The 15,402-nt window shown below is 46.2% G+C and overlaps 1 protein-coding gene across 6 annotated transcripts in view; it reads right to left on the reverse strand.

The window, feature by feature from the left end:
• The window catches only part of LAMA3 (laminin subunit alpha 3), a 242,767-nt gene that overhangs the window by 145,160 nt on the left and 82,205 nt on the right, over nucleotides 1-15,402 (reverse strand). For all 6 annotated transcript variants that reach the window (XR_004485306.2, XR_007471729.1, XM_004273749.4 and 3 more), the window contains exon 12: nucleotides 6,930-7,064. Coding sequence is in view for 4 of the 6 variants with exons in the window: in XM_004273749.4 (XP_004273797.1) it covers nucleotides 6,930-7,064 (135 nt within the window). In the remaining 2 variants the exon portion in view is untranslated. The remainder of the gene's footprint in view (nucleotides 1-6,929; nucleotides 7,065-15,402) is intronic.

The raw sequence follows: 15,402 nt of genomic DNA on the forward strand, positions 1-15,402 counted from the left end.
GCCACTCTGGAGAACAGTATGGAGGTTCCTTAAAAAACTACAAATAGAACTACCATATGACCCAGCAATCCCACTACTGGGCATATACCCTGAGAAAACCAAAATTCAACAAGAGTCATGTACCACAATGTTCATTGCAGCTCTATTTACAATAGCCAGGACATGGAAACAACCTAAGTGTCCATCATCAGATGAATGGATAAAGAAGATGTGACACATATATACAATGGAATATTACTCAGCCATAAAAAGAAACGTAACTGAGCTATTTGTAATGAGGTGGATAGACCTAGAGTCTGTCATACAGAGTGAAGTAAGTCAGAAAGAGAAAGACAAATACTGTATGCTAACACATATATATGGAATTTAAGAAAAAAAAATGTCATGAAGAACCCAGAGGTAAGACAGGAATAAAGACACAGACCTACTAGAGAATGGACTTGAGAATATGGGGAGCGGGAAGGGTAAGCTGTGACAAAGCGAGAGAGAGGCATGGACATATATACGCTACCAAACGTAAGGTAGATAGCTAGTGGGAAGCAGCCGCATAGCACAGGGAGATCAACTTGGTGCTTTGTGACCCCGTGGAGGGGTGGGATAGGGAGGGTGGGAGGGAGGGAGACGCAAGAAGAAAGAGATATGGGAACATATGTATATGTATAACTGATTCACTTTGTTATACAGCAGAAACTAACACACCATTGTAAAGCGATTATACTCCAATAAAGATGTAAAAAAAAATTATATGTATTGTAGACATAAAAAAAAAACAAAAGTTAAGTGACATGTCTGTCCAAGGTCACCAAATTAGCCTGTAGCAAAGGGCTTCAGTCTCCGGGGCAGACACATCCAGATTCAAGTAACAGCTCTGCCACTTAATAGCTGTGTGATCACGCACACGTTGCTTAGCCTCTCCAAGCCTCAGTTTCCTCTTCTAGAAACGAGCTGATGACAGCACCCACCCCATGAGATCACTAGAGAGTCAGCAGCCATACAAGAAGGGCAGTGTGCGCAGTGCTTGCTCGGGGAGCACTCACTCTTGCTAACACTACTGTCGTGATCATCCGAGTCCCCCAGTGCTTGGGATGTGCTCTGTGCTGCACTAATGGGAATCAGCGGATTAGTATTCCTGACTTCCAAATTTATATTCGGTGTATGCAGTTTAAAAAAAAAAACCACTTAACAATATACACACACACACACACACACACACACACACACACACACGACCTTGTCTGCAAGGTTTCAAAATTTCCACACTTGTTGAGGCCTTGGGAAAGAAAAGATGAGATAAAGTGCCAATTCCAGTGATTTCTTTGCAGGCATCCTTTGGATTGGTAAAGGCCCACATCGTTAAGCCTTGGAGCACAGGGACGAGACCATGCCATTTTCGTTCTCTTTGACAGCGCTCGGCCCAGGCCCGTAAGCGGTGAGTTACTCTGATAGTGCTTTTCTGTGATAATGACAGTGGTAGCGTTTACCCGAGTTGTCACTAGAATCACAAAATAAACTCACTGCTGGAAGGGAGTGTGGCTCGTTTTCTCATTTACGAGTTACCTGGGACTTCAACGGGCTCTGTGACTTGTTCTGAGAGGCCCAGTTAGGAAGTGGCAGGCCTAGGAGCATTTACCATCCTTCCACCCTCCTATGTGACATGCATCCATCCAGCAGACCTTGACTGAAGCTCTACTGTGTTCTACGGCCCCGTGACCAGGTGTCAGGGTGGAGGCAAATATGAGAAACACCCATTCCCTGACCACATCGAGCTAGAACTCCAGGAGAGGGGCTAGAGCATCACTGACATGGTGCCGAGAAACTAAACATAAGACAGAGGAAGAAACGGGCCGAGTGCCACTCAACCAGCTCTTGGCAGACAGCAGGACAAGGACTCAGCTCTTCTGCCGTCTAGGTCAGCATTCCTTCATGGCCCCATGTTCCCTGCAGGCCTGTCTGCAGAGATAAGTCCCTCCCCAGGGTCAGATTACTGAGGAAACGTTCTTGGGCTTTGTGATGGTTAATGTTTTCATGTCAGCTGGGCTATAGGGCTCAGATGTTTGCACAACACCAGTCCAGATGCTGCTGTAAAGGCGTTCTGTTAGACGTGACAAACATTTAAATCAGCTGACCTTGAGTAAAGCAGGTTACTCTCCACGAAGTGGGTGGGTCTCATCCCATCAGTTGCAGACCTTAACGAGAAAAGCGGGAGGTCCCAGAGGAAGAAGAAATTCCGCCTCCAGAAGGCCTGTGGGCTCCAGCTGCGGCATCAGCTCCTTCCTCGTCTCCAGCCTGCTGCCCTGCAGACTTCAGCCTTGTCAGCCCCCGCAATCCGGGAGCCGAGTCCTTAAAATAAATCTATCTATCCCCACATCTATCTATCTATACAGACACATATCCTGTGGGTTCTGTTCCTCTGGAGAACCCTAACACAGGTTCTTTCTGCTACTCTTCCTTTAAGGAAAGTGAAGGCAGAGAGGAGACACTTGTGCAGGCAGTCGGGGTAGCCGCAGCAGGAGCCTGGAGCACAGAGGCGGCAGCTCCAGCCAGCATCATGTGCGTGACACCGACCCTGACTCCCAAGGCCAAAGGGGTTTGTCCAGGGAGCCTCAGGAGACGGAGTTACACTTCAGAAGTGAAAACAAAGATGCAGCCTTAAACGCGGGTACGTTATTTTAAATCCTGAGTTCCTCAATCTGGCATCACACTTCGCATTTCAATCCACCTATCAGTGAGGGTTGCCAGACCTCAAACCCGAACCCCAACACTGGCGGCCTTTTCTCACTCTTGGAAATACTGTAAGCCTTTGTGACTATTTTGATTCTGCACTTTGTTTTGAGCCAGGTTCTTCGGAGTTTCTGGAGTATTTTCTTCTCGTCTGCTCCTCACTGTGCTTTTACTCTAAGACACTTTTATTCCCAAAGAGTATTAAAAAAAAAAAAGATAATAAATGTCCAGGGAATTGGGGAGCTTGTCTGCTGTGCTCCCCCCAAATCTTCCAGCATCAAGCACAGCCCTGGTCCCTAGTACATGCCAAACAGATGTTTGTTAAATGAAGGGATAAGAGCTATTGAAATGCTCTTCCAGGTCCAGCCCTGTAGTTCTACAGATGTGCATTCTCTCCTTGACCCCTGCAGCGCTGCTGTGAGAGGTATTGCTCTGAGGGATGCCAGCTTCTTCCCCTGCAGTGAATAAGCTCACGGAGTGAGGCGACAGTCCTAGACAACACAGAAATTGCAAGGGAAACAGAGCTCCTTATTGTTTCAGGGGTGTTCTCGTCGCGCGTGATGTTACAGCTTTTCCTTCTGTTGGAAAAGCAGGCTGGCGCCTTCTCTGGCGCTCTTCACTCACAGCCGCAAAGCCAGCATTTCAGTTCCACGATACTTAGCACCCTCCACTTCTCTGGCTAACTGGGCTGAGAGCAGATCAGATCTACAGAAAATCCCAAGGCTTCTTCCAATCACCTCAATGCTCTCCTAGACACACGCTGAATTACAGAGCAAAGGGCCCGTTCAAAGCAAAATTGCACAGAACTTGGCCCAGCCCTGTGGATTTTGTTTTCCCCCTTGGAAAGGCCGGGAGGGCTCTCCCGGGAGCATCCCAGGTCAGAAACTTTCCCCTGCTGTGTCTTCTGCCATCTGCCGGTGCATGTGGCTTCTTCCCGGGGCCAGTTTGTCGGATTCAAGAGAATATGCTGACACGGAGAAGGAGGTTAATCTTGCACTGGCAACATATGTTGCCAGGACTTTTCTAAGGAAAAGTCTGCAACTACAACCCAGAGACTAGAGCAAACTCCAATGGGGACAGTTCGGGCCCTGGGCCACTGCGGTTTGGGGGCAGCTGCACGTTGAGTGCCTTCAGTGCCAAGTCATGGGAGGGCCGCTGTCTCCACACTCCCACCCTCCTGGCCTCCGTTCTAAGTGCTGACTAGTTGCGACTTAGCAAACTGCACCAGAAAAAAAAAAGGGGGGAGGAGGAAGGAAAGAAGAAGAAGAGAAAGATGAAGGACAGGAAGGCAGGAATGACGACAGACAGGACGGAGAGGAGGAAAAGGGAACAGTAAACCCCCAAAGGACCAAGCTTCCAGAGAGTCGTGGTGTGTTTTGTGGTTGCACATAAAGAGCTGAGTCAGACGTCAACACAAACGTAAAACTGAAATACACAGAGACAATTCTCTATGTGGCCTCACATCTACGATTTGACTTTCAGCTACAAGAAAGAAAACTGCAGGGCACTTGAGTGAGTCAAAAATAAACTGATGGCTTCCCTGGTGGCGCAGTGGTTGAGAGTCCTCCTGCCGAGGCAGGGGACACGGGTTCGTGCCCCGGTCCGGGAAGATCCCACATGCCGCGGAGCGGCTGGGCCCGTGAGCCATGGCCGCTGGGCCTGTGCATCCGGAGCCTGTGCTCCGCAACGGGAGAGGCCACAACATTGAGAGGCCCAGTACCAAAAAAGAAAAAAAAAAACTGAGAAGGAGATGGCCTTGTGCTTAAAGTCTGGAGTAAATTAAGTTAATGCAAAACATAAACGCTGGACTGCAGTTGGCAAGCGCAATTGGGAAGGGTTTTAGACTTCTTTTTAAGAAGACTTTTAAAATTTTTAAAGCAATATAGAACAAAGCCACACAAACATTTTTGGCTAGAATATACCAGACCATCTGATGTAGCATTTGGGGCCACACTGGTTTGATTCTAAAATTCCAGGGGCCAAGCAATCAACTTCATCTAAGAAAGATCACAAAATACTGGGTCAGACCTTGATGCTAGACCAGATTCAGATTTCAGCATGTCTGGGCTTCAGCCACTGGCTTCAACGCTGCCCCCGAGGAAAAAATTTAAAAGATCACAAAAGCTGTTAGAAAAAGCAAGCACTAGAGAAGGGAGACCATCGCTGACAGAATGTAGGAGCATCCCAAACGCTTCCAGAGCCTAATGGTTCAAATCTGGAAGAACAAACTTCAGGGCACACCTCTACACCCCGCCAGGAATGAGGCTGCCCTGAACCTTCTCCTCCTGCTTTTGTCTGACAGACCTCGTTTTCACTACTCTTAACCTTGCCTGCTCCCCACATAAGTCCCTCTAGACTTGGCCCCTAGTGGACCCTGAGGTGGAAGGCCTCCATCCCGTCTCCCTCCTGCGAGTTCTCCTTCATTTGGTCAATGAGAGATTCAGTGCCTCCAGCTTAAAATAGAAATGTAAGCACCCCCAACTCGTGCTCCAAAGCTTCATTATTTGGGACATCTTTCAACAGAAACAATATATGTACAAGGACAAGGTGACCACACCAGACCATAGCGCCAGCTCAGCACTGAATCTGCCTCTAGTATGATGCATGCAACTCCAACATAAGCATCACCTGTACTGAGGTTTCCACGGGAAATGCGCTGGGCATTCCAAATTCTAATACAGAACTTCTCTGGTTGAACTCAAGGCAGGGAAACAAAAGATACCCCTACCTTTCCATACCCTTCCACCTGCCAGGTGACCTAAATCTCTGGGCAGGGACTGCCGAGAGCTTCTGTGGCCCGAGAGGCAAAGGCTGAGAAGTGGGGCAGAGGATAGAGGTCCAGGACATGTCAGGGGATGAGGAGGAAAAAGAAGGGCTTGGGATATGGCACACAGGCATCTATGCAGACAGGGAGATCAACCAGGATTGAGGCTACAGGCTCTTAAAATGATGTAGAGGGAAGTATGAGGCAGAGAAAGGAGGGTTAAAGGAACAGCAGCTACCGTACAGGTGAGCGCTTCCCGGGCTCTGAGAATTTTACACATCAGTACACACGTAACCCACACAACATGTCACAGGGTGGGCGCTATTACCAGGAAACTGAGGAACAGAGGGGTTAAGAACGTACTCAAGTTGATAGCTAGTGCAAACCTGGTTCTTCGCCACTTTGTCTCCTGCTTCGGGGAGGGACCTTCCCGCTCCTGCCCCACTCTCCCAGCTCCTTAGCGTGGCCGCCCTCATGGGTGACGTGCCTCCGCGCCGATGCTACCCGCCTCCTGTGCTCAGAGGCTGGAAGCTAGAAACAGCACTTCTCAGATTCTCCTGGCGCTGGGCTCTGGGTGCCAATCGGGTTTTGCAAATAACTACTTGAATAAGATTAGAAAGGCTGAGCATTTCTGCTGCTGTGCCCTGGCTGGCTTCCTGGGGGCCCTGGATGGCCATGGAGGCAGAAGGACCGCGGTCCCCCTGTCCCTGAGCTGCATCGCAGGAGTCTGGGCTTGACACAAGGAGCCTCCTTGGAAGCCCAGCCTGGAGCCTAACTGAGTCGGTCAGCACCTAATAACCCACAGCAAGTCCCTGCTGGGTTTAGTTCCGGCCCTGAGCCCTGACTGATCACCTTCCCTTCTTCTCTCCCCTCGTTTTCCCTATGACCTTAGCCACCGAGGAGAACAATGGCAGGCAAAGGGAAGGAGGCGGAGGAGAAGAACGGGGGCAAATTCATTCATTCATTTGCCGGTCACCCAACATTTACCGCACACCCATCATGCTCTAGGGACTGGCCAGACTCCTCCCCTTCCCCTCCGGCGCCTTCAGTGACTCTTACTAGAGGCGAACCAAGTCTGTGGCTCTGTGTGTGCCGTTCCCTCGCCCGGAACACCCTGCTCCCTGCCCTTTTCTCCTTGGCGGTTTCCTCAACACTATCCAGGTACCACTTCCTGCCCAGAGCCTGCATTTGTACCCAGGTGCTGACTCCAGAGCCCATGGGCTCGACCACCTGGGAGGAGGAAGAGTAAGGCTGAAAAGACAAAGGAGGGGAGGTGACATGGCCTGGCCCTGAGGACAGTCACACGTAACATACATATATAGACCAGGGGCTCATTTATTAAACAATAGGCCTCACAGCTCTGCCAAAAGGAGCCTCTGCATTTCCTCAGGGGGAAACTTACCTCGGGGGACTGACGATCACTACATACGTGTGGCCCACTTACCTTGGCAAACAGGGAAGGAGTAGAAACCCCAGCGGCAGGCATCGCACCGAGGGCCCCCCACCCCGGGGCGGCACAGACACCGCCCGTGGGCATCACATATTTCAGGGAGAACTCCTGCCAGGTTACAGTCACAGCCTGCGAAGGGGAAGAGATGTTCAGAGGGGTCTCTATCCTCCATCCCTTCACCCACAGCTTCTGAGTAATCTATGGTTTACATACAGTCCTAACCCAGAAGACTGCATGTTAAGAGGAGTAAAACATCTCTCCTGGAAAGATCAGAGATACCATTCAGAAACATCCAGGGCAGGCACTGGTTTGCAAAGTACCTACAATCTTCTAGCATCTACCCCATGGAAACAATTGTTTTTCCCCAAACTGAGCCTTGTTCAGTAAAACTTCAACTTCATAGATTCCCATCGAATGATAACCTTGAATTAAACATATTCCTACCTCCATTTCTCAGAAGAAAAGAGATGAACATACATTTAGCCCTAATAAGTGCCAGACGTGGCTTTGGGGGACCTCACTCGGCTTGTCTCAATCCTCCAGGCATGAGCCCTTCCCAGCAGGCAGGCTGCTTCCAGTCCTACCTCAGCACCTCTGCTCTGGCCGGCAGGTAACACCCCTCCCCTGGTTCCCTCTCAACCTTCAGGTCTCGGTCAGGAAGGCCTTCCCCACCCAGTCTGTACCAGCAGCTCCCCCTTCCCTCTCCCACTCTCTATTTAGCTGTGTTTGTCTTTCAGACTTTAATTATTGAAATCACTTATTGCCCTCATGACTGACTTTGACCAGTGGAATGAGAGGAAAGTGCAGTTGTGGGATTTCAGAGCCCAGGTCACAACAGGCTTTGTGGTTTCCATGTTCACCCTCTGGGAACCCTGAGACCACCAGGGAGGTACCCTGTCTGACCTCATCGAGGATAAAAGGCCACATGGAGAGAGACACCGAGCCCCAGCAGACCCTCCAGCAAGTCCGGCAGAAAGACTGCCCAGCCAAGCCACAGGATTGCGAGAAATAACCCTTATTGTTTTAAGCCACTAAATTTTGGGGTGATTTATTACATAGCAATAGAAGAACGAAACACCTATCAAACTGAAAACTTAGGGAGAGCTCACCTCAGGACTCCCACTGCCATGTACAGTATGTCTCAATCAATAAATATTTCCCAAGAAGACAGGGCTCTTGCTTGACTTTATTATGGATGGATTAAAAGTGAAGTCAAGCAAAAGCCTGCAAGATACGTAAGCATTTGATAGTTGAGGAAAAAGATGCTCTGAAAGGTTTTTTTAATAGATCTTTTTTTTTTTTTTTTTTTTTTTTTTTGCGGTACATGGGCCTCTCACTGCTGTGGCCTCTCCCGTTGCGGAGCACAGGCTCCGGACGCGCAGGCTCAGTGGCCATGGCTCACGGGCCCAGCCACTCTGCGGCATGTGGGATCTTCCCGGACCGGGGCACGAACCCGTGTCTCCTGCATCGGCAGGCGGACTCTCAACCACTGTGCCACCAGGGAAGCCCTTTAATAGATCTTTATTGGAGTATAATTGCTTTACAATGTTGTGTTAGTTTCTGCTGTGTAACAAAGTGAATCAGCTATACGTATACATATATCCCCATATCCCCTCCCTCATGAGCCTCCCTCCCACCCTCCCTATCCCACCCCTCTAGGTCGTGGCAAAGCACCAAGATGATCTCCCTGTGCTATGCAGCTGCTTCCCACTAGCTATTTTACATTTGGTAGTGTATATATGTCTATGCTACTCCCACTTCGCCCCAGCTTCCCCCTCTCCCCACCCTGTGTCCTCAAGTCCATTCTCTATGGCTACATCTTTATTCCTGCCCTGCCCCTAGGTTCATCAGTGCCATTTTTTTTTTTTTTTTAGATCCCATATATGTGCGTTAGCATACGGTATTTGTTTTTCTCTTTCTGACTTACTTCACTCTGTATGACAGACTCTAGGTCCATCCACCTCACTACAAATAACTTAATTTTGTTTCTTTTTATGGCTGAGTAATATTCCATTGTATATATGTGTCACATCTTCTTTCTCCATTCATGTGTCGATGGACATTTAGGTTAGTAGAAAGGTTAATTAAGTTGCCCAAGGTCACACAGCCAGAGGAGCTAAGTAGGGCTTTGAACCCAGGTCTGTCTGATTCTAAAGCCCATGCCCTTTCTATGATGCCAAGAATACAAGCTGATAACTGATTTTAAAAGCTGTGTTCAAGGTATGTTCCAGATTAGTGTATGTATTCAAACCATTCTCATATTTAAAACATCTACATTTCTATCAAGAACATTAGCATCAGTGGGAAGCAGCTGCGTAGCACAGGGAGATCAGCTTGGTGCTTTGCGACAACCTAGAGGGGTGGGATAGGGAGGGTGGGAGGGAGGCTCATGAGGGAGGGGATATGGGGATATACGTATACATATAGCTGACTCACTTTGTTGTACAGCAGAAACTAACACAACATTGTAAAGCAATTATACTTAATAAAGATTTTAAAAAACCAAGAACACTAGCATCTAAACCTGCAACATGGTCCCTTGAGGGAGATCCTGAAAGACTCAAAGATTTGACTGAGTTCCCCCTACTTCTCAAGGAAGGGAAGTCTCACGCATTTCAGAAAGGTTTTCTACAAGGGTTAGAGTAACAGATAATCTGAAAAGTTAGCTAAATCCCACACCTTCCCTTTGCCTTTTTTCAGGTAAAAGGTTAGTAACAAAGTTGTGGAATTATTTTTTTGCAATAATTAAGAAAAAAAAGATCAGGGTATATCAGAGCAACTTTACAGTCTTTGCATAATCTCTAACTTGTTTATACTTCAACAGTCACCTAACTTGACAAGAAGGGCACTGGATGTGTCCAAGGGCATATTCATCACAAGAGAAGCCTTGGAACCCAGGCTGGCACGAGCACCGCCCTGACTGTCCATCACAGCAGCTGTCCATCACAGCAGCTGTCCATCACAGCAGCTTTCCATCACAGCTGCCATACAAGGTCCCAATGCCAGGGCCCCACAGGCTGAGAACACCACAGGGAAATGCAAAGGTTTACTGTCAATTACAGTCTTGGCATTAGACCAGGCACTGGAATTCAGTAAGAAACTTGAACTTTACAAAGGCATTGAAGTCCAAGGAATCCCGGTTTACAACCACTTGTAAACAGAAAGGAAGCATCTAGTGCCTGTGCATTTCTAAATTTCTGTTTCTGAAATTCACTTTTTAACTTAGGCATGGTTTCCACAGTGTAGTGGTTACCACGTTCACCTGACCCTTAACTTATCTGGCAAGTACTCCTACATGGTGCAGGAGCCAGAAATCTCTGAGGTCCCTCACTTCTCCCCGACCCTCACCTCCCACACCTCCTCACCAGGCCGTAGTGCTTATATCTCAGGAAAGCGCCCGCAATCCTCCTCTCCTTCCAGACTTCCAGAGCCTTCCTCCAGGACCTCATCCTCGTTTGCCTGGATTATTTCAAGAGCCTCCTGACAAGGCTGTCTGCTTCCTGTCTTCTTCCAACCCACTCTCCACACTGGTGTCAGGAGTGATCTTTCTAGAATGCCAACCTTTGCATATCAATTTCCAGATTAACCCCTCAACGGTGACCCAATGCCTTCAGTACCCAATCCAAAGTCCTCGACATGTGTGACACAGCAGACCCTTCAAAACCTTCAGGCTGCCAGAGCCCGTGTGGCACCTCTATGCAAACTCGAAAAAGGTGGCTCTTCCTCGAGATGCCTTCCTGTCACTTGCTGTAAAATCGTCACCATATATATACAGGTCTGCCACATCCTCAATGCCCCCTCCTCCTGGTCCCAGGAAGCCCTTCTAGAATCTCTGCCTTTTCCCTTCCTCCTTTCCTTCCCTCCTCCTTCCACTGTTCCTTCCATCCTTCCTTCTCTCCTTCTCTCCTTCCCACCTGCCTTCCCTCCCTCCCTTCTGTAAGGAGCTGTAAAGATGCCCCTTGTGTTTGCTCCCATGGCTCCGTGTTCTTGCCCTGTCGTAGCATCAACTCCTGCTGTTCTAACTGCTTGTCTGTGTGTCTCCCACAGGCCTGGGGGCTTCCAGGGAGCAGGGACCGTGAGAGGTAGCTGCCTTGGCCATGCCTAGTATAGAGGAGGCACTTAATAGGAGTTTAATGAATGAAGAATATGCTAAATATTCAAGACGACAATTCTCTTGGGTAAACACCACACCATTCCTTGAGTTTTATTTTATTGGCACAGAGCCGCCAAACCGAGATATCAGAATTCACCCGTTCACCTCTAAGCTGTGTCTGGCTTGTCTCCATGCAAGCAATGAATGCCCCACCCTGCCAGCCAGGTGAAATGCCCAGCCTGGGGAGAGACAGCAGGAAGGCATGCCCTAGTGGCGGTCGCCCCACCTCTCAGAGTTCTCATCATTAGCGCGTGCCCTGGCCCCGATCACACTGACGCAATACTTCGGCAATGGCAAGTAGCTCCTTCCAAAGTGATGGGGGATCAACACCTTCTCATGGTATTTGTCAAGAAACCTCTGGGCAGCCATGTCTTCAGGTCAAATGCGCTGCTTTACAAAATCATCCCAAGACCGTATCAATCTCCTAAGGTAAGCACCTGGAGTCTTCCTGCAGCTGTTGATTTTGCTTGTCACCACTCTTTGTTTGAATTTGGAGGAATAAAACTGTGCCCATGCCCGGAGGCCACTGTCCCCCTAGAGTGAATGTTTTGTGTATCCTGTCATTTTCAAAAAGAGCCCTTGAAGATGTGTCTACTAAACGTTGACCTCCTAACAATAAATGTTAAGTGGTTATAAATGATCACTTGGACCCAGAAAATCCAAATAATATCCAGTCATGAAACATAACGAAAAACCTAAAAACATTCTGATCTGCAAAATGGTTCTGTCCTTTTGCTTCACGTCCCCTTTGGTTCAAGTGTCTGGAATTGAGCCTATGGATTTTCTAAAATTCTCAATTGGGGCTGCACACTGGAAGCTCCTGGTAAAACATCATTGCCTGGCTGTGGAATCCCAAACTCAGAGATGCTGATATAATCCCAGGATCTATAAACTATGGCCTGAGGGCCAGACCCATCCCTGTTTTAGTAAACAAAGTTATATTGGAACACAGCCAAGCTCAATCATTTATTATACATACAGTCTATGATTCTTTTCATGTTACTATAGCAGATTTGAGTACTCACAACTTTGCCTACAAAGATGAAAATATTTTATCTTTATCTTTATCTATCTTTATCCTTACAGGAAAGTCTGCCAACCACTAAACAGGAATTTCTACTAACTAGAGCAGTTGTTCTTAACAAGAGACATATGACAGAATCATCTGGAAAACCTGTGCAAAATGCCAGCCTGAACTTCACCCCTGGAAATCTAGATTTAAGATCTGGGGGTGATATATGCCATCTACAAGAGACCCACTTCAGACCTAGGGACACATACAGACTGAAAGTGAAGGGATGGAAAAAGATATTCTATGCAAATGGAAATCAAAAGAAAGCTGGAGTAGCAATTCTCATATCAGACAAAACAGACTTTAAAATAAAGACTATTACAAGAGACAAAGAAGGACACTACATAATAATCAAGGAATCGATCCAAGAAGAAGATATAACAGTTGTAAATATTTATGTACCCAACATAGGAGCACCTCAATACATATGGTTAACAGCCATAACAGGGGAAATCGACTTTAACGCCCCACTTTCACCAATGGACAGATCATCCAAAATGAAAATAAATAAGGAAACACAAGCTTTAAATGACACATTAGACAAGATGGATTTACTTGATATTTATAGGACATTCCAGCCCAAACCAACAGAATAGGGCTTCCCTGGTGGCGCAGTGGTTAAGAATCTGCCTGCAAATGCAGGGGGCATGGGTTCGAGCCCTGGTCCGGGAAGATCCCACATGCTGCGGAGCAACTAAGCCCACATGCCACAACTACTTGAGTCTGCACTCTAGAGCCCGTGAGCCACAACTACTGAGCCTGCGTGCCACAACTACTGAAGCCTGTGTGCTCTAGGGCCCGTGTGCCACAACTACTGAGCCCGCATGCTGCAACTACCGAAGCCCATGCACCTAGAGCCCATGCTCCGCAACAAGAGAAGCCACCGCAATGAGAAGCCCACGCACCACAACAAAGAGTAGCCCCCACTCGCTGTGACTAGAGAAAGCCTGCACACAGCAACGAAGACCCAACGCAGCCAAAAATAAATAAGATAAATAAATTTATAAACAAAACAAAACAACAGAATACACTTTCTTCTCAAGTGCTCATGGAACATCCTCCAGGATAGATCATATCTTGGGTCACAAATCAAGCCCTGGTAAATTTAAGAAAATGGAAATCGCATCAAATATCTTTCCCAACCACAACGCTATGAGACTAGATATCAATTACAGGAAAAAACTGTAAAAAATACAAACACATGGAGGCTAAACAATACACTACTAAATAACCAAGAGATCACTGAAGAAATCAAAGAGGAAATCAAAAAATACCTAGAAACAAATGACAATGAAAACACGGTGACCCAAAACCTATGGGATGCAGCAAAAGTAGTTCTAAGAGGGAAGGTTATAGCAATACAATCCTACCTCATGAAACAAGAAAAATCTCAAATAAACAACATAACCTTACACCTAAAGCAATTAGAGAAAGAAGAACAAAAAAACCCTATAGTTAGCAGAAGGAAAGAAATCATAAAGATCAGATCAGAAATAAATGAAAAAGAAATGAAGGAAACAATAGCAAAGATCAAAAAAACTAAAAGCTGGTTCTTTGAGAAGATAAACAAAATAGATAAACCATTAGCCAGACTCATCAAGAAAAAAAGGGAGAAGACTCAAATCAATAGAATTAGAAATGAAAAAGGAGAAGTAACAACTGACACTGCAGAAATACAAAGGATCATGAGAGAGTACTACAAGCAACTATATGCCAATGAAATGGACAACCTGGAAGGAATGGACAAATTCTTAGAAAAGTACAACCTTCCAAGACTGAACCAGGAAGAAATAGGAAATATAAACAGACCAATCACAAGCACTGAAATTGAAACTGTGATTAAAAATCTTCCAACAAACAAAAGCCCAGGACCAGATGGCTTCACAGGCGAATTCTATCAAACATTTAGAGAAGAGCTAACACCTATCCTTCTCAAACTCTTCCAAAATATAGCAGAGGGAGGAACACTCCCAAACTCATTCTACAAGGCCACCATCACCCTGATACCAAAACCAGACAAAGATGTTACAAAGAAAGAAAACTACAGGCCAATATCACTGATGAACATAGATGCAAAAGTCCTCAACAAAATACTAGCAAACAGAATCCATCAGCACATTAAAAGGATCATAGACCATGATCAAGTGGGCTTTATCCCAGGAACGCAAGGATTCTTCAATACACACAAATCAATCAATGTAACACACATTAACAAACTGAACAATAAAAACCATATGATCTTCTCAATAGACACAGAAAAAGCTTTTGACAAAATTCAACACCTATTTATGATAAAAACTCTCCAGAAAGTAGGCATAGAGAGAACCTACCTCAACATAATAAAGGCCATATATGACAAACACACAGCCAACATCGTTCTCAATGGTAAAAAAACTGAAACCATCTCCTCTAAGATCAGGAACAAGACAAGGTCGCCCACTCTCACCAATACTATTCAACATAGTTTTGGAAGTTTTAGCCATGGCAATAAGAGAAGAAAAAGAAATAAATGGAATCCAAATCGGAAAAGAAGTAAAACTGTCACTGCTTGCAGATAACATGATAGTATACAAGAGAATCCTAAAGATGCTACCAGAAAACTACTAGAGCCAATCAATGAATTTGGTAAAGTAACAGGATACAAAATTAATGCACAGAAATCTCTTGCACTGTACACTGTACACTAACGATGAAAAATCTGAAAGAGAAATTAAGGAAACACTCCCATTTACCATTGCAACAAAAAGAATAAAATATCTAGGAATAAACCTACCTAAGGAGACAAAAGACCTGTATGCAGAAAACTATAAGACACTGATGAAAGAAATTAAAGATGATACAAACAGATGGAGAGATATACCATGTTCTTGGATTGGAAGAATCAACATTGTGGAAATGACTATACTACCCAAAACAATCAACAGATTCAATGCAATCCCTATCAAACTACCAATGGCATTTTTCACAGAACTAGAACAAAAAATTTCATAATTTGAATGGAAACACAAAAGACCCCGAATAGCCAAAGCAATCTTGAGAAAGAAAAATGGAGCTGGAGGAATCAGGCTCCCTGACTTCAGACTATACTACAAAGCTACAGTAATCAAGACATCATGGTACTGGCACAGAAACAGAAATATAGATCAATGGAAAAGGATAGAAAGCCCAGAGATAAACCCACGCACCTATGGTCACCTTATCTTTGGTAAAGGAGGCAAGAATATACAATGGAGAAAAGACAG

Source organism: Orcinus orca, chromosome 15, assembly GCF_937001465.1.
Source record: "Orcinus orca chromosome 15, mOrcOrc1.1, whole genome shotgun sequence".
Lineage (NCBI taxonomy): Eukaryota > Metazoa > Chordata > Mammalia > Artiodactyla > Delphinidae > Orcinus > Orcinus orca.